This window comes from Mustelus asterias, chromosome 13 (assembly GCF_964213995.1).
Source record: "Mustelus asterias chromosome 13, sMusAst1.hap1.1, whole genome shotgun sequence".
Classification (NCBI taxonomy): Eukaryota; Metazoa; Chordata; class Chondrichthyes; order Carcharhiniformes; family Triakidae; genus Mustelus; species Mustelus asterias.
The window spans coordinates 17,600,149-17,627,409 of record NC_135813.1 but is presented as its reverse complement, the minus strand read 5'-3'; the positions used below and the strand labels follow the sequence as shown (position 1 = coordinate 17,627,409).

The window sequence follows — 27,261 nt, the reverse complement described above, 5'->3', positions numbered from 1 at the left end:
TGTATTATTAGTGTTACAAGTAGGCTTACATTAACACTGCAATGAAGTTACTGTGAAAATCCCTGAGTCGCCTCACACCGGCGCCTGTTCTGGTACACTGAGGGATACTTTTAGCATAGCCAATGCACCTAACCAGCACTTCTTTCGGACTGTGGGAGGAAACCCACTCAGACATGGGGAGAACGTGCAGACTCCGCAGAGACAGTGACCCAAGCCAGGAATTGAACTCGGGTCCCTGGTGCTGTGAGGCAGCTGTGCTAGCCACTGTGCCACCGTGCTGCCTTGCAAAACTGAGCTGCAATCATTTCTGCTGCTGTGAGTAGCGGAAGATCATTGTGATCTGTCCTTGATTAAATTTGATATTGCGGTTTGTGATAGTGTACTTAAGAGATTTTTTTAAAAAAATCATACTCTCTGCAGCTTTCAGCCTTAGCTGATATAATTGGCACCAGGTTGTCTACTCGGAGTGGACAACTCGCTGGTTTAAATGCGGGTGGTTTATTTTTACTTTTGGAATTAGTTTTATGACCCTGCATTGTCAGGAGGAAAAATGTTTGCAGGGCAGGTGACTGGAGCTCCTTCATTTTCAGTTCTGAGCTGCAGGTTGGGACATCAAGTTGGAAAGAAGTGCCTCCCTCTCTCTCTCTCCCCCTGGTTTTGGGAAATTCTGTTGGTTTAGCTGAAAGCCTTCCTGCAGTAGAAAATCTGCTATTGGTGGCTTGACCAGAGTGTCTCGCTGATGTTCTGGGAAGCTGTTCTGAGTGTTTCAAGAGAATTGCAGCATTCATCGAAAGGACTCAATTCTAGTATCATGTGAACATTGGCCTTTGCTGTGTTAAACCTGTGGAAGAGTTTCTTTGTTTACGGGATTGGTTTGATTGGAACATCTTAGATATATTTGTTAAGGGCTATACATTATTGTGTTTGTCTTGTTTTCTTTGTAATTGATAAAAGTTTTTGCTAATTTTCTTTCTATACATGTTAACTATATTAAATAAACTTTTTGTTTGATAAAAGCTCCCTAGTGAGTCACTTGAATCATAACTGAGGTGAAACATCTCATGCTTATCCTAGCCAAATTCAAGGTGCAAAACTTATGATCCTTGTGGGCTTCATAAAACACTTTGGAGTTTCTGATTTGAACCATAGCAAGTTGGTTTGTCCATTCATTGGGTTATTCCATCCTGCACATCAATGAAGCCACCAGTTGTTTTGGTGTCATTTATGGCACAGGAGGCCATTGAGTCCAAACCAGTAGATTAACCAGTCAATCCCATTGCCCTGCTCCAGGCCTATAGCACTGCAGGCTTATTTTGAACCTCTGTCTGTCCAATGCATCTGCAACAAATTCACAAGATTTGCGGAAAAGACAGAGTGGTGACACAGTGGTTAGCACTGCTGACTCTCAGCGCCAGGGTCCCGGATTCGAATCCTGGCTTGGGCCACTGTCCGTGTGGAGTTTGCACATTCTCCCCGTGTCTGCGTGGGTTTCCTCTGGATGCTCCGGTTTCCTCCCACAGTCCAAAGATGTGTGGGTTAGGTGGATTGGTCATGCTAAATTGCCCCTCAGTGTCTGGGGGGCTAGCTAGGGTAAATGCATGGGGTTATGGGGATAGGGCCTGGGTGGGATTGTGGTCAGAGCAGACTCAATGGGCTGAATGGCCTCCTTCTGCTCTGTATGATTCTATGAACTCTGTGCCTTTATTTGTTAACCTATGGGTGTCTTATATATTTTAAAATATTATAAAAATACTTTAAATATATTATAAAATACAAAAATCCCAAGGTTTAAAGAATTTAATGAACATTAGCAAACCCGCAATTAGTGTCTATCAAAGATTTGGCTGGAAATGAGTAACTATTGAGGCAAGATGTAAGCAATGATTAAAGTAATCTGACACGTGAAGGAATAATCCTCAAACCTGTTGAACTGTTGTTGCCTTTAGTCATGGGAACAAAAGGAGGCCATTCAGCCCCTTGAGCCTGTTCTGCACTTTAATTGGGTCATGTCACCAGTGGAGAACGTGCAAACTCCACATCGACAGTCACCCAAGGCCAGAATTGAACCCGGGTCCCAGTTGGTGTGAGGCAGCCGTGATAACCACTATGCCACCATGCCGGTTCTTTTGCAGATTTTTTTCCTTCAGTTAAAAAAATCATCCGATGGCTGTTAAATAAACTGTCAGGTTTATTGTAGGGTTTCTGCATGAATATTTATTTGTTGCAAGTGCTCAAATTCTGTCCCTTGAGCAACAATAGTCGGTGCTCCATTCAGTTGTACACAGTGTAAATTTTCTAATTCTCTTTACTGCTTCACATTATGGTTTTATGATTGGGACTAGTTTGTAACTTGTAATTTCCAACTGCAGGGATTTTCAGTAATTACGGGGTTATGGCTGCCAACAATAAAGTTATTTTCTCCCGAAGCTATTTTGGAGAAGGGTAACCATCTATTAACAGTTCCTAACCCAGCGTTTTTCCACATAAAGGAATCCCACGTGCTTCCTATTTGCCGTTCTGTAACCTGGGTTATTAAGTTTCTCTCGTAAATGGTTGATTATTTTTTGTTGCCTTTCAGCTGTTATGAAGGTGTTAGCCGCAGCTCAGTTGGAACTCTCGGCTGAGACGCACGGTTGTGGATTCAAACCCCACTCCAGAGACTTGAGTACAAAATCACAGTGCAGTACTGAAGGAGTACTGCACTGTCTGATGTCTATCATCTTTCAGATGAGGCTTCGAGCCATGGTTGTTCTGCTCTTTTGCATGTTTAAAATTAAAATCCCGTGGCAGTATTTCAAAAAAGAGCTTTTAAATTTTTTTTTTAATGGACGTAGGCATTGCTGCCTAAACCATCATGTATTGCCCATCCCTAATCACCCTTCAGAAGGTGGTGAGGAGCTGCCGCCTTGAACCGCTGCAGCTTCCACGGGGAGGTGCTGGTCGAGTGGTGTCACTACTAGACCATTAATTCAGAAACTCGGTTAATGCTCTGGGGACCCGGGTTCGAATCCCGCCACGGCAGATGGTGGAATTTGAATTCAATAAAGGATATCTTGAATTACGAATCTACTGATGACCATGAAACCATTGTCAGAGAAACCCATCTGGTTCATTAATGTCCTTTAGGGAAGGAAATCTGCCGTCCTTACCTGGTCTGGCCTACATGTGACTCCAGAGCCACAGCAATGTGGTTGACTCTCAATTTCCCTCCAAGGGCAACTAGGGATAGACAATAAATGCTGGCCCAGCCTGCGACGTCCATGTCCCATGAATGAATAAAAAAACCTGAGGTGTAGGTACGCCGACAGTGCTGTTAAGGAGGGTATTCCAGCATTTTGACCCAGCGACAGTGAAGCAATGGCGATTATAGTTCCAAGTCGGGGTTTCTTTCTGGTGTCCTGGCCAATATTCATGATTCTACCAAATTATGAAAAGGGAGTTATTTTATTGCTGTTGAAGGACATTTCTCTGCACAGATTAATGTTTGCGTTGACTACATTACACCATGGCTATGTTTACTACCAATGCTGTACATGTGCAGTTGGATACAGACGAGAGGCCCAGGTCAATGGCTGCTATATCCCTAGAGGGCCATGTGTAGCGGGGCACATGCACCATCATCACTGACAGCAGGAGAAGAAAAGGTTGTGGATTTCTATGCCGACTGACAGTGATGGATTCTGGAAACTGCTTTTACATGTTGTTAGAAGGAAAGGATTTCGGTTACCTGTCTGCAAGATATTTTGCTACAGTCAAGTTGGTCAGTGTTTCCAAACTCAGTTTCACTATCCTAGTTATTATCATCCGGCAAGTGGTAATTGCCACGCAAACCAAATCCCAATGGGAAACTTGGCAAGCTATCACAACTCTTTACTCCTTGTATTTTGATGGCAAGAAGGCACATGTACTGAAGCCACAGAATTCAGTAACCTTTTTTTGGGAATTCTAAATATTAAATTAAAACATTAAGAAAAGAAAACTTGAACACAAAAGATTAAATTTACACTGTTGAAATTAGTCTTACAGAACAATCTCTTCCCCCCCCCCCCCCCCCCAAATGATTTGCTACATGGTTAGACTCAAAAGTAAACACCCTTTTTACAGTCCTGTATAGTTATTTAATCTATAAAATCCAGCAATATTTCCGCAAGGCAGACCGATTGTTGCTGTGGAGAAGGTACGTCACGTGGCTTCTCACCATCTCCCACTCTGATGTGGCAATCCAAGAAACCTTAAAACACAACCCTGCTTTCTGAAAACGCACACTTTTCTGGATTGGCTGGAGAGCTGTCTCACTTTGTCACCTCAGTTATTTTTCCAGCACAAAGAAACACTCCAGCAGGTCTCACACAACACTCTTTCATCTTGATTTCATTGTCCTCATCCTTCTTTGAACCTTGCTTTTCCTAGAATATAAAAATCTTTTTATGTCCCTTCTATTGCCCCATCTGCCTTATTTATGCCCTTTCCAAGTAGTAAACACTTTTTACTTCCCTTTGAAATTTAACAACTCAACACAGCAAACCTTCTTTATCTTCTAATGCAAATTTCTATCCATAGCTTGTATATTTGTAGGAAATTCAGCTTGGCCATATTTATTTCAAGTGCCTGCCGTTCACACCTGGGATTCTTTGATGTCCTCAACTCTGCAAGTAAACTGTCTTCAGTTTAATTAAAATAGTCACACTCGCACCCCCACAGCCACAAGCCTGCTTCACATAAAGTCCCTGTGATAAGTCCTCGGAAGTCATGATGTGGAGATGCCAGCGTTGGACTGGGGTAAACACAGTAAGAAGTCTAACAACACCAGGTTAAAGTCCAACAGGTTTATTTGGTAGCAAAAGCCACTAGCTTTCGGAACAGGCTGTTCCTTCGTCAGGTGGGTGGGAGTTCTGATCACGAACAGGGCACAAAGACAATTATTCATTATTCATGGAAATTGAGTTTGTGTCCTTGTGCCCTGTTTGTGATCAGAACTCCCACCCACCTGACGAAGGAACAGCCTGTTCCGAAAGCTAGTAGCTCTGCTACCAAATAAACCTGTTGGACTTTAACCTGGTGTTGTTAGACTTCTTAATAAGTCCTCGGAGGCAGAAGTCCCTTCATCAAATTCCTTTATTTGCAGGATCCAACAACACTGAGTGCTCTGTGAGCAGTCTACATCTGATGTGCCAGAGGAACTGACACTCCTGTTTACAGAGCATGGGGCTCCCTGATTGGACTATCAATTTGGTCCTTAATCAGGGAGTTCATTTTCAAGTCGGCCAACCACAATGCCTGATTAAAATCGTTATAGTCCCCAAATTTAAAAAAAAAACTTTCTTCACACAGTAATGTAAATGAATTGTAGTTTGCTGTGAATGTTAAATTACATTGGCTCATCTAACACTGAGATTTCCATTTACATCACTGGGCTAGTGAGACTGAATTCAGATATTACCAATATGATTGCAGTGAATTATCCCGCAAGGAAAGGCTTTTAGTTTACCCGCTACGGATCTTTTCCTCCCCTGTCTATCAATCTGCAGTTCCAGGATGCAGGCTGCAGCAGTGACAACATTGGATTTCAGTGCATGTGCAGATGGGTATTGGTGGCCATATTGCACGGCCATATTGCATTGGCAGGAGACTGTTATAACGCTGACTTATGTTTCAGTAGTACTTGGCTGGAAAAAAGACCCTATGTGAGAGAATAGAATTGAACCCCTACAGTGCAAAACGTGATCATTCGGCCCATCAAGCCTGCACCGACAACAATCCCACCCAGGTCCTATCCCCGTAACCCCACATATTTACTGTGCTAGCCCCCCTGACACTAAGGGTCAATTTAGCATGGCCAGTTCACCTAACCTGCACATCTTTGGAGTGTGGGGAGCACCCGGAGGAAAGCCACGCAGACACAGGGAGAACATGCAAGCTCCACACAGACAGTGAGCCGAGGTCGGAATTGAACCCAGGTCCCTGACGCTGTGAGGTAGCAGTTAACCACTGTGCCTCCGTGCCGCTCATGTCCTGAGTGTGTGAAAGTTGCTATGTAAATGCAAGTCAGTCTTGAGCACTTTCTTTCAGAAAATACAGTTCAATGAAAACTGGCTTCATTGGCAGAGGGCCCCATTTGTTAATTCTAACAATCCAACGATTGCTTATCTCACTCACTTTATAACCACAATCTCTCAGGAATTTCCCTCTGAGTAGGCGTGAAGGGCTCATCTAGAATGGAACATTGATTTGGAAAATTTACCTTGTCTTTGGGTTGCCTGTTGTAGTGTCTGCCTGGAGATGAAACAACTCGATAGAAAGCGGACTTCACTGAATGGTAGCGACACTGATATGATCTGCCCAGATTAGGAGGAAGTTTACATTGTGGTTTGTAAGGTAATGATAATGGGGCTTGAGGTTCATATGAAGTGGCACAGAGTGTTATAATTCTGATTCATAGTGTTTATTCTCTTTATGCAGCTTACTTAAAAGATAACATTCAGAACCATATTTAACTTTGCTTTCTAACCATCTTTGGACTGGCTTGCTTCGGGGATTTTAGTCACTGCACATAGAGTAACACAAATGATGGAAAACGCTATCAACGTGTAAATCCTTCAAGTTGTTGCATTTATCATAGAATCTCTTCAGTGCAGAAGAGGCCATTCAGCCCATCGAGTCTGCAGCGACTCTCTGGCAGGGTGTCTTACCCAGGCCCCCTCCCCTGCCCTATCCCCTTAACCTTGCATATTCACCATGGCTACTCCATCTAACCTGCACATCTTGAGGCACAGGGAGAATTTAGCATGGCCAATCAACCTAACCTGCATATCTTTGGACCGAGGAGGAAACCAGAGCACCTGGAGGAAACCCACACAGACACGGGGAGAACGTGGAAACTCCACACAGATAGTCACCCGAGGCCAGAATTGAACCCGAGTCCCTGCTGCTGTGAGGCAGCAGTGCTAACCACTGTGCCACCGTGCTGCCCGGGTTTGTATGACACCACGGACACATTCATCGATAACTTCCAGTTGGACACCAGCACCCAGCAAAAGTGGTCTTCAAAAGTTTGAACAAAGCTACAAATGTTATATTGGACATGAGTAAGATCCTGAAAGTATTTTTGCTGTGGAGCTGGCAAAGCCAAATCTTTCCCCACATACATGACAGCTGTCAGAATAGTCATTTATAGAGCTTCCTTCTCCTGTGTTGTGGGTCACATTGTGGACAGTTACATGTATTGAAGCTCAGCAGAGATACACAGCAGGCACATCACTCTGCTAGCTTTCTTTCTAAGTTGCGATGTTCTCACACACTGTGCTCTTCATATCCATGAGAGCTTTAAGTCTCTAGGTGTCCAGATCGCCAACAACCTGTCCTGATCCCACCTCGCTAATGCTATAGTTAAGAAAGCCCACCATCGGCTCTTTTTTCCCAGGAGACTGAGGAAATTTGGCATGTCCGCTACGACTCATCAATTTTTACAGATGCACCATAAAAAGCATCCTTTCTGGAGCTATCACGGCTTGATATGGCTACTGCTCCCAGCAAGAACCTGCAAGGGGTTGTGAATGTAGCCCAGCCTATCATGCAAACCAGCCTCCCATCCATTGACTTGGAAAAGCAGCCGGCATAATCAAGGACCCCACACCCCAGACATACTCTCTTCCACCTTCTTCTGTTGGGAAAAAGATGCAAAAGTCATCATGGGCAACATGTACCAACTCAAGAACTCCTGCTGCCATCAGATTTTTGAATGGACTTGCCTTATATTTTAAGTTGATTTTTCTCTACACCCATACTACATTCCGCACTCCATCCTTTCCTTCTCCCCAGTACATAGGGGATAAGGAAAGGATAGGGTGCAGAATGTCTGGATAGCACACTAGAGGCAATACTTTTCACTGTATCCCAGTACATGTGACAATAAATCAAATCACTAACGATGGAAACACAGCGATAAAGTTCATTCCTTTGCCTTTGGGGAACATTCTGCTCCATCTGTGAAATGTCAATCTACAAAACTAAATGAGATAGTGGTGTGATAGTAATCCCACTGGACTAGTGATCCAGACTCTGGGGGCATGGGTTCAAATCCCACCACAGCAGCTGGTGGAATTTTAATTCACAATGAAAATCTGGAATTCAAAGCTAGTCTCGGTAATGGTAGCCACGAACCCATGCTGGCTGTTATTTAAACCCATCTGGTTCACTAACGTCCTTTTAGGGAAAGAAATCTGCCGCCTTCACCTGGTCTGGCCTACATGAGATCCACAGCAATATGGTTGACTATTAACTGCCCTCTGAAATGGCCAGGCAAGCCAAGGGCAACTAGGGATGCGGAACAAATATTAGTCTTGCCAGTGATGCCCACATCCTCTGAAAGAATGACAAAAATTATAACCATTATAGCATAACAGTTGAGTATTAATTTACGGAAACAAAATACATGATTGGTCTTCATTAGTGTTACTGTGAAGTACCATAGCAGCATAACCTAGCAACAGTAGATTAACAAATGAAGATACCCTATGAGTAAAATGTCAGTCATTCTTTTCAACACCAGTCACACACAAATAGCAGCTTCATGTGTTCCCCAGTCTTTGCCAGTGATATGTAAGAGCAATACATGTTTTCCTTTTCCCCAGTAACTCAACAGTCAGAGATCAGTTGTTTTTTAGTTACACTTTTTGGTGTAAGAGTAAAACTTAGTCTTTTGTTGTATTGTGCTTAAAAAAGTCGCCATAGAGATAATAGGCTGCTCTCCCCCTCAAAACCTTTTAGCCTGACCACACCTCGGGCGAGGGGCAAGGTAGAGAAGGCAGGGCCTAACCTCAACCAGGACAGGAATTGAACCCATGCTGCTGGTGTTGCTCTGCATCACTAACCAGCTGTCCAGCCAACCTGACCTAAACCGGCTCCCAGTATTATGCTACTTTTCTGCTAAAGTGTAAATGTTGTTAAGGCAACTTGAGAGACAAATGTCATGATGTCAGTATCTCCCAGCACAGCCAAATATCTAATCCAAGTTCCATGACATTTTGGATTGATAATTATACGGAGGAGCAGATGCCTCATTATTGCAAAGAACTTGGACACAAGGCAGGAGTCCCTGGTTTTAGATTGGATAATGCTAGAACCACGATTATGAAAGCTTCTCGTGAAGTTGAATCACTTGATTGTATGTGGCTCTGGATTGAAACCTTTTCCAAAGAGGCAAAAGAAAAACCCTCTTCCGAGCAAGCAGACGATTTGCTGGATTAATCCAATTTGTGGAGATGCCAGCGGTGGACTGGGGTAAACACAGTAAGCGTTGTTCATGCACAGGTCCGAACAAGACTTCACCGCACAGGACCTTCAACCGGTGCTATACACTAGATATGTCGATGACATTTTCTTCCTTTGGAGTCATGGTGAACAATCACTGAAACAACTATATGATGTCATCAACAAGTTCCATCCCACCATCAGACTCACCATGGACTGCTCTCTGGAATCGGTTGCATTCTTGGACACACGCATCTCCATTAAGGACAGTCACCTCAGCACCTCACTGCACCGCAAGCCCACGGATAACCTCACGATGCTCCACTTCTCCAGCTTCCACCCTAAACACGTTAAAGAAGCCATCCCCTACGGACAAGCCCTCCGTATACACGGGATCTTCTCGGATGAGGAGGATCGCAACAGACACCTCCAGACGCTGAAAGATGCCCTCATAAGAACAGGATATGGCGCTCGACTCATCGATAGAAAGTTCCGACGTGCCACAGCGAAAAACTGCACCGACCTCCTCAGAAGACACGGTGGACAGCGTACCCTTCGTCGTCCAGTACTTCCCCAAAGCGGAGAAGCTACGGCATCTCCTCCGGAGCCTTCAACATGTCATTGATGAAGACGAACATCTCGCCAAGGCCATCCCCACATCCCCACTTCTTGCCTTCAAATAACCGCACAACCTCAAACAGACCATTGTCCGCAGCAAACTACCCAGCCTTCAGGAGAACAGTGACCACAACACCACACAACCCTGCCACAGCAACCTCTGCAAGATGTGCCGGATCGTCGACACGGATGCCATCATCTCACGTGAGAACACCATCTACCAGGTACACAGTACCTACTCTTGCAACTCGGCCAACGTTGTCTACCTGATACGCTGCAGGAAAGGATGTCCTGAGGCATGGTACATTGGGGAAACCATGCAGACGCTACGACAACGGATGAATGAACACCGCTCAACAATCACCAGGCAAGACTGTTCTCTTCCTGTGGGGGAGCACTTCAGCGGTCACGAACATTCAGCCTCTGATTTTTGGGTAAGCGTTCTCCAAGGCGGCCTTCACGACGCACGACAGCGCAGAGTCGCTGAGCAGAAACTGATAGCCAAGTTCCGCACACATAAGGATGGCCTAAACCGGGATGTTGTGTTTATGTCACATTATCAGTAACCCCCACAGCTTGCCTCCTGGACTTGCAGAATCTCACTGGCTGTCCTGTCTGGAGACAATACACATCTCTTTAACCTGTGCTTAATGCTCTCTCCACTCACATTGTCTGTATCTTTAAGACCTGGTTGGCTGTAGAGATTCGCATTCTAATCAGTATTCTGTAACTTGAGTTTGTGTCTCTGTGTGCCTTGTTTGTGAGCAGTTATCCACTCCATCTGACGAAGGAGCAGCGCTCCAAAAGCTAATGGCATTTGCTACCAAATAAACCTGTTGGACTTTAACCTGGTGTTGTTAAAACTCTTACTGCATTAGAAATCAAGCCAGTAAGTTGCAGATAGTAATGAGACTCGTGGTCTAATATCCATAAGATATAGGAGCAGAATTAGGCCATTCAGCCCATCGAGCCTGCTCCGCCATTCGATCATGGCTGTTAAATTTCTCAATCCCATTCTCCCACCTTTTTCCCCTGTAACCTTTGATCTCCTTACCAGTCAAGAACCTATCTATTTCTGTCTTAAATACACTCGATGACCTGGCCTCCACAACCTTCTGTGATGATGAATACCATAGATTCACCACCCTCTGGCTGAAGAAATTCCTCCTTATCTCCATTCTAAAGGTTCATCTCTTAATTTTGAGGCTGTGCCCTCGGATTCTAGTCTCTCCCACTAATGGAAACATCTCCCCCACATCCAATCTATCCAGGACTTTCAATATTCTGTAAGTTTCAATGAGATTCCTCCCCCCATCCTTCTAAACTCCATCGAGTACAGACCCAGAGTCCTCAAACGCTCCTCAGATGTCAAGCCTACATTGGGTATGCCCCAGGGCCTCACCGTTCTGGGATTGGCCCCTATATCCAAAAGTGGATTGGCCACATTTCAAGGTCTATGTATAAATCCCTTGTGCATTCAAAGATGAGAGAATATGTGAAAGTATTGCCTCATAGGCTAGTCAAATTAAAAACTGCTTTGATGCTAGATTATATCAGTGAGGAAATATTGGTATGTTCCATGAGAACGGAATTGCCCTTTTTTGATAATGCTCATGGAATGCAACTTTTATTTTATTATGTGGAAATGCCAGGGCTGGACTAGGGTGGGCACAGTAAGAAATCTCACAACACCAGGTTAAAGTCCAACAGTTTTATTTGGAATCACGATCTTTCAGAGCGCTGCTTCTTTACCAGGTGAGTTCCTTGATTTTATTAAAGGAAAGATGCTCGTACGTGAAAAATAAAATGATAAAATATTAAATTAAAAAGGAGTAGCATGGTGGCACAGTGGTTAGCACTGCTGCCTCACAGCGACAGGGACCCAGGTTCAATTCTGGCCTTGGATGACTGTCTGTGTGGAGTTTACACGTTCTCCCCGTGTTTGTGTGGGTTTCCTCCGGATGCTCCAGTTTCCTTCCACAGTTCAAAGATGTGTAGGTTAGGTGCATTGGCCATGCTAAATTGCCCCTTAGTGTCCCAAGATGTGTAGGTTAGATGGATTAGTCATGGTGGATGTGCTGGGTTCTGGGAATGGGGTTGGGTGGGATGCTCTTCAGAGGGTTGTTGCAGACTTGATGGGCTGAATGGCCGCCTCCTGCACTGTAGGGATACTATTGTATGATTCCAAGATTTTGGCTGCTTGACTTATCTCAATTTTAGTAACCGTGCTTCAGGTTAGTATCTCATGATTGGAGTTTATTAACATAGCATTTCCTCTAGAGGGCACTTATGTTCCACACAAACATGTAGTCAGTGCTACATATATTACTGTGGTTATCAACAGGATTAATATTCGTTCACGGTATATGACAATAGAAAAGGAAGAATTTTCTTTGTATGCTGAAATCACAAACCTCTTCTGTTGAAAGCAGATTTGCAAATTGTTAGAAATACTACTTTGAGAAAATGTTCCCCAAGTTCTATACCTTGCATTTGAACCTGATTTCAATATCTGTGTTTTAGCCCTGTCTGGAAAGGTGAGTTATCTGATCCTGAAAATAGCCTCCTAAAGCAGTTATCTTACTGGAAAAACATTTGCCTTACACTTTTTAAAAATTCAATCATGGGACATGGCATCCGTCACTGGCTGGCCAGCATTTATTGTCCATCCCTAGTTGTCGAGGGCAGTTGAGAGTCAACCACATTGCTGTGGCTCTGGAGTCACATGTAGGCCAGACCAGGTAAGGACAGCAGATTTCTTTCCCTGAAGGACATTCGTGAACCAGGTGGGTTTTTCCGACAATTGACAATGGTTTCTTGGTCATCAGTAGATTCTTAGTTCCAGCTTTATTTTATTGAATTCAAATTTCACCATCTGCTGTGTTGGGATTTGAACCCAGGTCCCCAGAACATTAGCTGACTTTCTGGATTAATGGTCTAGTGATAATACCACTAGGCCATCGCCTCTGCCTTGTTGTTGGAATACTCACAGGTGATTGACTAGGCACATTGAGCATGCTTTTATTTTCTGTGTAAACCCATTTTCAGCTGTCTTAATAAAACTGCAAGAGTTTTAACAACACCAGGTTAAAGCCCAACAGATTTATTTGGTAGCATGAGCTTTCGGAGCGTTGTTCCTTCACCTGATGAAGGAGCAGCAGTCCAAAAGCTCGTGTTACCAAATAAACCTGTTGGAATTTAACCTGGTGTTGTGAGACTACTTACTGGGACTCTTCAATTATTCTAGTTTATGGAAGTGCAGTTTGTGATAATGCACGCACATTTTAGCAGAAACCTGAATGGGGACCGTGTAACTGCTGCAATTTTGGGCACAATTTCCTGATTGTGTCCAAAGTGGAAACTTTGACCTTCTTGTGTGATGGTGTGTTCTGATCGAAGGAGGACAAGTGGTAGGATGACGTTGAAAGATACCTAGGAATTTTCATGAACTTGACACTTAACACGTCCACCAAATGCTGAACAGCAATCAATGGGATGCTGAACTACAGAGCCAGAACAGTGGAGATGTTAGAGGAAGCTCTGATCCAATCCTAGCAATGTTCTGGTCTGATTGCACCTTGATTAATGTGCTCTGTGCTAGACATTTGGAAGACAGTCAAGTGGTGAGCATGTTTTTGGGAAGAACCACAAGGCAGATCCCCAGTGATAAAAATCAGAACTATGAGAAAAGGTGAAGGAATTTTGGCTTTTAGCCATGTTATTATGGAGGGAGATATGGGGAAGACTGGAACGAGACGACAGTTTAAGAATAAGAGATCTATTATTTTTAAGTCTGAGATGGTGAGCAATCTTTCTCAGAGGATTGTTGGTCTCTGGTATTCTCTTCCCCAGAAAGACGAGGCTTAGTTTGGTTGATGGCCTACTCCTCCTCCCAGTTCCTATTGATGTATATAAGGTCATAAACACTGTGGGGGAAAAAGTCAATCTGGAAAATCACTTCCAATTAATTTGTGAGAATTGAACAAGGTGCAAATGGCAAAATTAGGACAGCTATTAGGAAGCATTGATCGGGAGAGAAATCAAGATATGGAATGGATTTCTTGTTGGAGTAGTGAAAGCAAAAGCTGTGGAATAAATATAGAAACTAGAAGCAGGAGTAGGCCTTCAGCCCTTTGAGCCTGCTCCGCCATTCATTATGATCATGGCTGATCATCAAATTCAATATCCTGATCCTCCCCCTTCCCCCATCCCCCCCACCCCCCACCCCCCCCCCCCCCCCCCCCCCCCCCACCCCATATCCCTTAATCTCTTTAGCCCCAAGGGCTATATTTAATTTCTTCCTGAAATCAGACAACGTTTTGGCCTCGATTTACTTTCTGTGGTAGTGAATTCCACACGTTCAGGGTGGAGAAATTTCTCCTCACCTCAATTCTAAAGGGTTTACCCCTTATCCTGAAGCTATGACCCCTAATTCTGGACCCTCCCACCATTGGGAACATTCTTACTGAACCTACCCTGTCTAATCCTGTGAGAATTTTCTAAGTTTCTATGAGACTCCCTCTAACTGTCCTGAACTCCAATGAATACAATCCTAACCAACTTAATCTCTCCTCATATGACAGACCTGCCACCCCAGGAATCAGCCTGGTAAACCTTCACTGTACTCCCTCTATAGCAAGGACATCCTTCCTCGGATAAGGACACCAAAACTGTGCACACAACTCCAGGTGTGGCCTCACCAACACCCTATACAAATGCAGCAAAACATCCCTATCCCTATACTCCAATCCACTCGCTATGAAGGCCAACATACCATTTGCCACCTTTACTGGTCTGTTGTACCTGCGCGCTTGCTTTCAGAGACTGATGCACGAGGACTCCAAGGTCTCGCCGAGTGTCCAATTAGGAATTAATGCTCCTAAGGAAGAATTGAGATTTTAAGTCCTTTCAAATGCTTTAACTGAGGTGGACCAAGTGTTTTATCTTATCAATAACCATATGTGATTCTGTAAACAAAATAGAATGAAAAGAACAGTAACTGAAGACTGCAAAGACCAAACCTCAGAATGGGGCCTTGTTATAAATGATGATCTGACTTTAGGTCTTTGAACTGAGTGTGTGTAAAGCAAAGCAAGTCATTTTTATAGAAACATAGAAGAAAGGAGCAGGAGGAGGCCATTCAGCCCTTTGAGCCTGCTGCGCCATTCATCACAATCATGGCTGATCGTCCAACTCAGTAACCTAATCCTGCTTTCTCCTCATAACCTTTGATCCCGTTTGCCCAAAAGCTATATCTAGCCACCTCTTGAATACACGCAATGTTTTGGCATCAACAACTTCCTGTGGTAATGGATTCCACAGACTCGCCACTCTTTGGGTGAAGAAATGTCTCCTCATCTCTGTCCTAAATCTTGGATCATATTTGTTGATATATCTGTACATGGGGTAAACTATTCTAAAAATAGCAAGGCCAAAGCTTGCTTACTTGACACCAAAACAGAAACATTCATTACAGTATTTAAACCTACAATATGAATTTATGTTTTATGGCTTTGCACAACTTTATAATCTTGTTTCTTTGTTAGCCATTCCAATTTATTTTTTCTTTAATAAAATGCACAGAGAACTGTGTGTTTTCAGCAGCATCATGTGTTAAATACAGTTTCGGCAAATTCTTAAGTATTTGAGATGTTTTGTGCGAGAGTCAGGATTTGTTAACATTGCCTCCTGTCATGTTTGATTTCTAAAGCAGTGTTCACACAAATTGGATGTATTTTGGTAATAAGCTGGTATGGGGGGAGATGGGGTGGCACAGTGGTTAGCATTGCTACCTCAACAGCGGGGACCCGGGTTCGATTCCCAGCTTGGGTCACTGTGTCTGTGTGGCATCTGCACGTTCTCCCCGTGCCTGCATGGGTTTCCTCCGGGTGCTCCGGTTTCCTCCCACAGTCCGAAAGACGTGCTGGTTAGGTGAATTGGCCGTGCTAAATTCTCCCTCAGTGTACTCGAACAGGCACCAGAGTGAGGCGACTGGGGGATTTTCACAGTAACTTCATTGCAGTGTTAACGTAAGCCTACTTGTGACACCAATAAATAAACTTTAAAAAAATTTGTTCCACTATTGGACTGGGTGCTGGCCTTCTGGTGCGTGAAATAAATATCCAGACTCAGAATTTATACAGTTAGCTCCCAGATGTTCACACGTTGTGTTGGATGAGGAGATGGTGGCAAGTGAGAGGCAGGCGAGTTGCTTTAACAGACCGCATGGCCAAGCCTGGCACTATGGACTTGCCATGTTTAATTGAACCTGCCTCAGTCTTGACACCCCCCCACCGCCCCCCCCCCCCCCCCCCCCCCCCCCAACCTCTCTTCTCCTCTCCCCTCTCCCCAAACACACACAGGCACACAAGCGCACACAGACACTTCTGCTGCAGCTTGGAGTTCCTTTACTCGACATGGTTAGGTTACTCTGCTCATAAAAACATTGACACACACAAGCAAATAAAAGTAAGTAATGGCACAAAGTTCAGCAACCCCCTGTAGGACTGTGCGGGCGGATTTATTATCATAGTTTTACTGACACTGCCTTGAGATGAGGATGGATCCAATAACTACCAGAACAAGCTGTGAGGGAGCATGAACGTAATTTATTTCGGTCTCAGCAGAACCGTGCCTGAATTGCGAAACGCTGAGAAGCTATTTTTTTTTTTTGGCTTACCTTTTCTCTTCTCTCGCAGGGATTGGCTACCTGTCGTGTGCAGCCACCAGCTGAGGCTCCAATAAACGCTGCCGACCAGCAGGGGGAGCATGTACAAGAGGAATGGCCTCATGGCCAATCTGAGAGTCACGTCTGCCACACCAGAGGTAAACATTTCAAAATAATGTGGGCATGTTTAGAGGGCATAGGTTTAAGGTGAGAGGGGAGGGATACAATGGGTCCAGAGGGACAATTGTTTCACAGAGGGTGGTGGGTGTCTGGAACAAGCTGCCAGAGGCAGTAGTAGAGGCGGGTACAATTTTGTCTCTTAAAAAGCATTCAGACAGTCACATGGGTAAGATGGGTGTAGAAGGATATGGGCCAAATGTGGGCAATTGGGACTAGCTATGTGGGTTTAAAAAAAAGGGCAGCATGGACAAGTTGGGCCGAAGGGCTGTAAACCTCTATGACTCGATGTAATTACATGTTGGTGCAATACCTTATTTTTCTTTCCATACAGGCCACATTAAGCAGCTGTAAACAAGTGCCATTTTCTTTGTTAGCATCATCCACTAAGACATTATAGGCTGGTGGGCTTTGAGACAACCCACAGCTGTTGCAACACCTGGTACCGACATTGTGTATATCAAGGAATGGCGTGCATGAGCCCCATAGTGCTCCATTCATGAAAGTTAACGGGAAAGAAAATGTTGCGGATTTTTTTATTCATTCGTGGGACATGGGCATCACTGGCTGGCCAGCATTTATTGATGTGGAGATGCCGGCGTTGGACTGGGGTAAACACAGTAAGAAGTTTAACAACGCCAGGTTAAAGTCCAACAGGTTTATTTGGTAGCAAAAGCCACACAAGCTTTCGGGGCTCCAAGCCCCTGAAGGGGCTTGGAGCTCCGAAAGCTTGTGTGGCTTTTGCTATCAAATAAACCTGTTGGACTTTAACCTGGCGTTGTTAAACTTCTTACAGCATTTATTGCCCATCCCTAGTTGCCCCTCAGAAGGTGGTGGTGAGCTGCCTTCTTGAAACAGTAGCGATTGATACAATTGAGTGGCTTGCTGGGCCATTTCAGAGGGCAGTTGAGAGTCGACCACATTGCTGTGGTTTTGGAGTCACATGTAGGCCAGACCAGGTAAGGACGGCAGATTTCCTTCCCTAAAGGATATTAATGAACCAGATAGGTTTTTCCGTCAATTGACAATGGTTTCATGGTCATCAGTGGATTCCTAATTCCAGATATTTTTTATTGAATTCAAATTCCACCATCTGCCGTGGCGGGATTTGAACCCGAGTCTCCAGAACATTGAGCTGAGTTTCTAGATTAATAGTCTAGCGATAATACCACTAGGCCATCGACTCCCCTGCTATTATTTCCCTGCCTCATCCTTCCGTTATATCCGGATGCATACTTCCAGCAGGCCACACTCTTCTACTGGACACAGGTTTTGGCAAAATGCCCCATGTTGCACCAGAACAGTCCGAATCAATCTTTACTGAGTACAGTAGTCCCATAGCCCCAAATTATTCCACCCTACCCCTCCGATTTGTGTAGGGTGGCTTCAGTGAAGAGAGAGGAACATCTCAAAAGAAGTCCAAATTGTTTCACGCTGACATAAATGCGCGGCGCGATTGTCCACCACTCCCCGTCAGTGACGGGGTGCAGTTCCAACATTCAATATTGGGAACATCATTTGAATACATAATCACATTATTACCAGGCATTGATGCCTGAATCTGCCTCAACACCACCCAAAATACACTTCCACAAGTTTTCTGAATGAAGGACATTCCACAACAGTTCAAATTTGGAAATAAAGAAAGTGTGACACACATTGTCAGCACAGTACAAAGAAAATTACAGGAACAGGCCTTTCGGCCCTCCAACCCTGCACTGACCATGCTGCCCGACTGAACTAAAACCCCCCCTACTCTTCCGGGGACCATATCCCCCTATTCCCATCCTATTCATGTATTTGTCCAGGCGTCCCTTCACTTCACTTACAATTAAAGGTTATATTTACAATATATTTTTCCATGTCAGACAAACAGTCCAAGGGGATTTAGAGGTTCCAGCTCTTCAGTATGCTTTGGCAAGAGGCTCTTACACAGCAGCCTTAATTTCCCCATTGAGCCTCTGTCAAGGCTGCCCCAAGCTTTTAGTGCGTCCCTCAGCACTTAGTCCTGAGGCTTGGAATGTGCCAGTCTGCAACACTGGCCAGTGTTGTTTGATTTCTTCCTGAATCTCTCATATTGGGGCCTTTTCTCGCTAAGTGGAAGTGCTCCCTCTGTGTTCACTCTATCAGAACTTCTCCCAATTTTAATGACACCTATCAGTTTACCTTATTCTCTTCTCTTTTTAAATAAAAGGGGTACTGAACCTTTATATCCTTTAGTCAGTCACATCATGCTACGGTAGCACAGTGGTTAGCACTGCCGCTTCACAGCGCCAGGGACCTGGGTTCGATTCTCGGCTTGGGTCACTGTCTGTGTGGAGTTTGCACATTCTCCCCGTGTCTGCGTGGGTTTCCTCTGGTTTCCTCCCATAGTCCAATGATGTGCGGGCTAGGTGGATTGGCCATGCTAAATTGACCCTTGGTGTCAGGGGGTCCAGCTGGGGTAAATGCACGGGGTAATGGGGATGGGGCCTGGGTGGGATTGTGGTCAGTGCAGACTCGATGGGCCAAATGGCCACCTCCTGCACTGTGGGATTCTCTGATTCTCTATCATACCCAGGTCATGTTTTTCGCATAGCAAGCTCAAACAAATGTAAACTTGCTGGAAAGACCACTGGTGAAAAGCTATTGAGGATCCATCAAAGCGATGAATCAATCAGTCAGCAAACTGTGCTACCAATAGAAAGGGGAGTTGAGTTAAATTTCTCTCAGAAAAAAGTTTTCTTTGGATCATGGCACCTGTAATCATTTTTGGGAAAAATGTCTGAAATAAAACATCGAAGCATGGTGAAGTGTTGCCTTTCTCTGAGGGAAGGGTTTTCTGAGGCAACATGCTCCACACCCACCTGTCCCACAGGCAAAAAGCCCTGCGGAGCGGCTAAACGTGGGCCAGGTGGGACTTGCAGGGGGGCAAATCCCACCCTCTGGAGCTCCCCCATCTGTCCCAGTAGGGCCAAGAGAGTGTCTGCGGCAGCTACTGGGACTGCGGGAGAAGAATCATAGAAACCCAATCGTAGAAATCCTACAGTGCAGAAGGAGGCCATTCGGCCCATCGAGTCTGCGCCAACAACAATCCCACTTAGGCCCTAACCCCGTAATCCCACATATTTACCTCACTAATCCCTCTAACCTATGCATCACAGGAGACTAAAGGGCAATTTAGCATGGCCAATGCACCAAACCCACACACCTTTGGACTGTGGGAAGAAACCGGAGCACCCGGAGGAAAACTATGCAGACACGGGGAGAACGTGCAAACTCGACACAGACAGTGACCCAAGCTGGGAATCAAACCCAGATCCCTGCAGCTGTGAGGCAGCAGTGCTAACCACTGTGCCACCGTGCCATCCATGGATCCTTGGAGCAGGTAAATCTGCAGGCGTAGTTTGGGTAGGACAGGTGGGCTGGTTTTAAGGCTGAGAGTGGGTAGGAAGAAAGGCCCGGTTCGCTTTTCGTGGGGAAGGGGGAATACCCCATGGTCTGCACAGGGCAGCCTCTGAAGAGTAAACCCCCTTCCCTTCCTGCCCTTTGGAAAAAAAGCTTAAAGAAATTAGGTTGCCCACTCCTGCCCAGCTGCCCACACCAAGCACTTCATGGTCTGGGCAGTGTAGCAGCACAGACAATCGGCTTGAAGAGCAGCCTAAATGACCCTTGATTATGTATTTGGATATGGTGGATATTGGCTGCTGATTTTGGTGCCTCCTCCGCTTGGTATGAGCTTGGGGTGGGCAGGGGGGTGGTGGGGAGGGCACCTACCCTATTTTATGTGCCCCTTCCCTCCATCACAATACACCTGACAGGGACACACAAAATCCAGTCTTGCATCAGCTTCCAGATTTCAGGCGGTTTAGCGTAACTCCCTTCTGTACTCTATCAATTTGTCAAGTCAAGATTCCGGTATTCTTTTTCATAAGCTTGTCGACCATAAGCTGCCACCATTCAACAGATTTGTGTATGTGAGCCGTTGGTTCTCTCTGCCCATGCGCCCCTTTTTAAAATTTAGCTGGTATCGTTATTTTCAAAAACACATCACTTGACGCTCAAGTTAAATTTTACGTGCCGGTTGCACGCCCACTTTGTCAGTTTAAGTTTGTTTCTATCCTCCTGCCTGTTTACTGCATTTCTGAGTTTTGTGTTGTTTGTCAGCTTTGAAATGATCTCTGCATACCCAAGTCTGGATCATTAGTGTATATGTATATTAAAAAACACAGTTGTCCTCCTCCCAATAAAGCCAAAGGCCCAGGTTAAATGGTCACCAAACACATTTAAAAGGTGAGAAAGCTTTGGAATAGATGAATCAACTCTCTTCAATTAAGTTTATGCCACAGAGAAATCCCACGAGACTTGTGTAAATCGATATTTATTACGCTGCCTTAAACTCCCAGAACAATTGTATGTGAACACCATCGCACTTTCAGTCCAGTGAGTCATATTGCTAAGATCCTTCTTCCAGTGCTAATGAATAGGGCCAGCAGCAAAGTAAAGCCAGAAATTTCAACTCTTCAGCGTGCGCTTTGTGGAAGATAGGGAAATGAGAACTGCAATCTTATGCACGCAATTTATCCGAAAGAACCACAGAGATGAAAAGAAGATTGTTTTTTAAAAAAAATACTACAGATGCTGGAATTTGAAACAAAAGCAGAAAATGCAGGAAAATCTCAGCAGGCCTGTGACAGCATCTGTGGAGAAAGAACTCCACAGATCTGTGGGCGGGTACGGTGGCACAGTGGTTGGCACTGCTGTCTCGCAGCTCCAGGGAGCCGGGTTCGATTACCGGCCACGGGTCACTGTCTGTGCAAACTCTGCACATTCTCCCGTGTCTGCGTGAGTTTCCTCCGGGTGCTCCGGTTTCCTCCCACAGTCCAAAGATGTGTGGGTTAGGTGCATTGGCCATGCTAAATTGCCCCTTAGTGCCCCGGGATGGGGATTAGTGGGGTAAATGGGTGGGATTATGGGGATAGGGCCTGGGTGGGATTGTTGTAGGTGCAAACTCGATGGGCCGAATGGCCTCCTTGTGCTTCTATGATGACAGAATAGAGCCAACGTTTTGAGTCCGGATTACCCGCTGCAGTCAGACCTGCTGAGAGTTTCCAGAATTTTCTGTATTCATGTGTTTTGTTGATTATGGTAAGACATTGGGTAAGATCTGATGAGCATGTTCGGGTCTCTTGACTTTGATGACAAGAGTGATAAGAAATCTTTATTGGGAACAAACTGCAGCTGTAAAAGTTACGATCAGTGATTTAGTGGAGATTTAAGTGAGGGGTCAGACAGGGGTGTGCTTTGTCCCCAGATTTATTCAGCTTGCATAGCGAAAATATTCAGTGATTGAAGAGCTTCCTAGTGGTTACAGCTTTAATAATATACGCCGATAAGAGTAGTGAGTGGAAGCGAGGAAAAAGGGCTGAACGTCAATTATAAATAAATTATCTAGTCCTGTCCATGAAGAAAATCACACCAGATTGTAAGATCACAACGAAGAATGAAAAGGTTAAACAGGCAGACAAATTTTGTTACCTCGGAAGTATGGATGGAGAGTGTGACCGAGTATTAAGACCAAGGTTTGGAATGGCCAAAGAATAGTTTCAAAAAATGAAAAAGATTAATGATCAACTCAAAATTAGCCACGTAAACAAAGCTGAGGATAGTGGAACATTGCATCGTGCCAATCCATCACGCCAACTTTGTCACATGGAATCCAGTGTTGGGGATCACTGAAGCAATGCAGCAAAGAATCGAGTGTTGTGGTTTTTGAGGCAAATAATGAAGATATTTTGGACAAGTCACACTACCAATGAAGAGATGCCAGTAAAATCCGAGACCAGAAGTACTCGGCTGACCAGGATCAGGAAGAGAGAGTTGGAATTTCTTGGGCACAAAGCAGGAAATTGTGATTTAGAAAGTTTGATGCTGGTGGGAAAGATCGAAGGTGACAGAGATCGAAGCAGACAAAGAACAGTCTTTCTGAAGAGCCTTGCAAGCTGGATGAATGGACCATTTGAGGAAGATGATTCATACCTTCAGAACAATACTAACATGGAGGTCCATGGTCACCAATGTTCTCTTGAGACATGGTACAGAATCCCGACAGTGCAGAAGGCGGCCATTCAGTCCATTATGTCTGCACCACCTCTCCGATACAGCATCCTACCCAGGCCTATACCCCATGTATTTACCCCACTAATTCCCTTAACCTACACACCTTGAACACGAAGGGGCAATTTAGCATGGCCAATCTACCTAATCTGCACATCTTTGGACTGTGGGAGGAAACCGGAGCACCCGGAGGAAACCCACGCAGACTCAGGGCGAACGTGCGAACTCCTCACAGTCACCCAAGGCCGGAATTGAACCTGGGTCCCTGGCGCTGTGAGGCAGCAGTGCTCATCATCGTGCTGCCCCATACCTGAAGAGAGATCCTAATATCGACTCTTCATTATCCCACTGTATACAGCTGATCACTGGGGTCCAATCAAAATAAATTTAGTGGACAATATCAAAGGCGATTTGTTACAATTGTCTTTCCAAGTCCTTTCCACAGTGCTCTTTCTTTCTTCTATATACAACAGGTCCTTCCAGCCATCGAGTTTAATTTTAATCCAGATCTATGCTAAAATCCCTCTGAAGAATTGGCTGTATAGCCATTTCAATCAAAATGGCTGCAATGTTTTCACCTGGTGCCAGCTGCTGCCCTGAACTCTGCTGAGTTTGAACAGCAGTGTGTATTTCCCTTTTGGAAGTACCATTTTTATTTTGGTAGTCCATCTAGATGAAGAGCCCTGTTCTTGTTTGTCTGAATTGGAGACTGGGCAGCAGTCTTTCACTATGTCATGCCTGGCACCGTGTCAGTGGCTCAGCTTGGCACACTCTCACCTCTGAGTCAGAAGGTGATGTCCCACCCCAGGACTTGGGCATTGTTGGATGGAATAAATGAACGGAGTCTTTTGAGACCGTATCGAAATTCAACAAAAACGGCTTTTATTCAACATGCATGAGGGAGAACAGAACTCAGAGCTGTAATTTCAGCTTGCTTCCGAGCCACTCTGCTCCTCAAAGGTTCTTGCACATTCTTATACCCTTTTTTTTTTTGCATTACAAAGCATTACATTTACATTCGGTCATCATATTGTTACTTTGAATTTGTTTCAGATCTGTGTTAATCACATTATGCGGATCCATTGTCCTGTTAACTTTAATCGTTTTCTGGACATATCCTGTCCGCCTATTCACGATATCAAAGCGTTGTGTTTGTCAAGTCGATTTCGATGGAATAAACCTGTTGGACTTTAAGCTGGTGTTGTGAGACTTCTTACTGTGTTCACCCCAGTCCAACGCCGGCATCTCCACATCGTGTTAATTGTCCCCATTTCCCTGATACTTGATTAGTTTCCAGAGGCACAATGGCTCCTCTCGACATTGTGGAGTCTTGTTAAGCGGCATCGATTCTCTTGCTGTTGCTGTAGCCTCAAAGATCTCACCTGGGATGCAGCTATGTTAGTGCTGCCTGGGATGTGGTCATTTGCCGTGTCGGTCCACAGTGTGTGTGAATACTACAGTCAGGCTGTCTGTTTAACACTTTCCATTCATTCCCCTCCTGCTGCAGCCCACACGCCCTGGGTTTGCCCTACTACAGGCATAAAAATTAAGGCTGACACGTCAGTGTGGTATGGAGGACAACGTTTTTTAATAAGACATTAAAATCAGGTCCCATCTCCCCGTCAGTGGGGTGGGAGGGGAGTGGGGAACAGGGAATGTAAAAGGCACTATCTCGCCGCAGGGAAGGAGATCTCTCCCCAATATTTATCCCGCAAACAGCATCACCAAAAACAGGATTGCCTGGCCATTATCACCTTGCGGGAGCTTGCTGTGCAGATATTGACCGCCGCATTTTTTTCCATTAGAACAGTGACTGCATTTCAAAAGTACTTCTCTGGCTGTAGGGTTCTCTAAACCATCCAGTGGTTGTGAAAAGCACTATACAAATGCAAGTCTTTGATTTCTCTCCCAATCATTGTGACTTATAAGTTGTCAAACAACTGCCTAGCCCAATCAGTTTGGAGTGTTTGGTGAGTTCTTTGTCATAAGTATTGAGTGGTTTTCATATGTTTTATAGTTCTGTGTCAAACCGAGGACCATTATTAGTAATGTACGAACTTTTTTATATATATGTTAAATTTCCTTGTGTTTCCACAAATTAAGATAAACTCTGCAAACAACATGATCCTGGAATTTTGTCCTGCGCACTCCCACTCCACATCCATAACCTCCCCATTGTGCTGCAGAATTCCCACTTGTGTGTGTAAAAAGCTTTATGGCCACAGAGTGGGAGCGGCTGCCAGGAAGCTTCCAGGCTTGGGGAATGTTGTAGTGCCAGAGAAGTTCATCAGGTTGTTGGTTTCGACATGCAGGCGAGGAAGTGAGCAATGCATCATTTCTAATCTTCCCGAGACTTGCTGAGACCAGGAGCTCTGGAGCTTTTGTTTGTAACTCCTCCGCGAGCATTGCTGGGCAAAGCCCACCCCTTCTTCCACCTCAAAGGTGGTGGTGAGCTGTCGGGTCAGGCTGAGCCCCAGTAGCATTGGGGGTGGGGGGGGGGGTGGTGGTTGGTGGTGTGGGGTATTTGATCTGCAGTGATGGTGAAGGAAGCGTCCACAGAACAGCAAACCATGGAAAATGCATACTGCGGATGCTGGAATCTGAAACAGAAAGTGCTGGAAAATCTCAGCAGGTCTGACAGCATCTGTGGAGAGAGAGAGTTAGGTGGATTGGCCCTGCTAAATTGCCCTTAGTGTCAGGGGGACTAGCTAGGGTAAATGCATGGGATTATGGGGATAGGGCCTGGGTGGGATTGTGGTCGGTGCAGACTCGATGGGCCGAATGGCCTCCTTCTGCACTGTAGGATTCTATGATTCTAAATTGCAAATGGTTCTATATTCTATAAGAATAAAGCCAACGTTTCAAGTCTGGATGACTCTCCGTCAGAGCTAAGAGCAAAGAAAATCAGACGAGATTTATACTATGATGGGTTTGGGGGGAGGGTGGGGGGGGGGAATGGGTGGTTGTAATAGGTCAAAGGGAATGTAAATGATGAAGGCAGCGGCTGAGAAAGATGCTAAAGTGTCCTTTAAGTGATCCTAATGTGTGAATGGCTGAACAGAGGTTCAGATGGTTAATGGACTGCCTGAGGAATGTGGCAGTTGCCCTGAAAGGGGGTGGGGCGGGGGGGGGAAGGGGGGACAAGATGGAGAGCGAGAATGGAGAAGTGGAAAAATGGAAATGAGAATGAAGGATGATAAAAGTGGCATGCAAAGCAGAAATGAAATAAGCAGGGTCTGAAGTTGTTAAATGTGAGCAAGTGATAAAGGAAGTAACTACAGACCGGTGAGGTTCCGAACCCAACCAGGAATTTTGCTCGAGTTTATTACCAGGGACAGAGTAAGTGAAATGTGAGCTGATGAGGGAAAGCTGGCACGGCCTCGTCGAAGGAACCGGATAATTTTCATTTGACGGAGATGGAAGGAAATAATTTGATAGCTACTTTTCACAATGTTTCTCGTCAGATATACCAGCAGCACAGTGCCAAGATGACCTTGTGGCAAGGATAAGAAATTGGTTGGTAGTTGTGATGTGCAGATTTGGGGAAAGGGGATTGTTAGAGTTTGCTATTGTTTTGTGTTCATTGCTAAAGGGCAGCTCATAAGTAGACTGTACCTCCCAACAACCAAAGCCTGCATCCTTGTACATGCAATGTGGGAATCAATTTAATTCATCTCCATCACTGTTGATATATAGTTTATAGAGATGACATAGATACCCATCATACGATGTAGGAACAGAAGTAGGCCATTCGGCCCATCGAGTCTGCTGCACCATTTGATGGGGTGGGGGAGGGGGGGGTCATAACACCCAATGAGGTTCGGCGGCTGAAACTAAGGAATACACAATCATCATGTCTTCTGACTGAGTAACTCCTGATGGGTTTCGGGCCACAACGACTCTTCATTGAAAGAGGTCTGGTTTCTGGTCATGATGATTTCCCTATTATTAAATATTATTACTATTATACGGTAAATGGCAGAACCCTGAAGAATATTGATAGGCAAAGGGATCTGGGTGTACAGGTACACAGGTCACTGAAAGTGCCTTATGCCGCCTTGACTACCTTCTCCACCTGCATTGCCACTTTCAGTGACCTGTGTAGCTGTACACCCAGATCCCTTTGCCTATCAATACTCTTCAGGGTTCTGCCATTTACTGTATAATAGTAATAATATTTAATAATAGGGAAATCATCATGACCAGAATCTGGCCGGGGTATTGAGTTTAACAATTGGCATGTCATGTTGACGCTTTATAGAACCTTAGTGAGGCCGCACTTGGAATATAGTGTTCAATTCTGGTTGCCACACTACCAGAAGGATGTGGAGGCTTTGGAGAGGTTTGCAGAAAAGATTTACCAGGATGTTGTCTGGTTTGGAGGGCATTAGCAATTAGGAGAGGTTGGAGAAACTTGGTTTGTTCTCACTGGAGCAAAGAAGGTTGAGGGGAGA

The 27,261-nt window shown here is 44.9% G+C and overlaps 1 protein-coding gene across 4 annotated transcripts in view; it reads left to right on the top strand.

The window, feature by feature from the left end:
• ralgps1 (Ral GEF with PH domain and SH3 binding motif 1) overlaps positions 1 to 27,261 on the top strand; it is a 758,896-nt gene that overhangs the window by 157,589 nt on the left and 574,046 nt on the right. For all 4 annotated transcript variants that reach the window (XM_078226428.1, XM_078226430.1, XM_078226431.1 and 1 more), the window contains one exon: positions 16,566 to 16,692. In XM_078226428.1, the coding sequence (XP_078082554.1) occupies positions 16,636 to 16,692 (57 nt within the window). In that variant the 5' untranslated portion in view covers positions 16,566 to 16,635. The remainder of the gene's footprint in view (positions 1 to 16,565; positions 16,693 to 27,261) is intronic.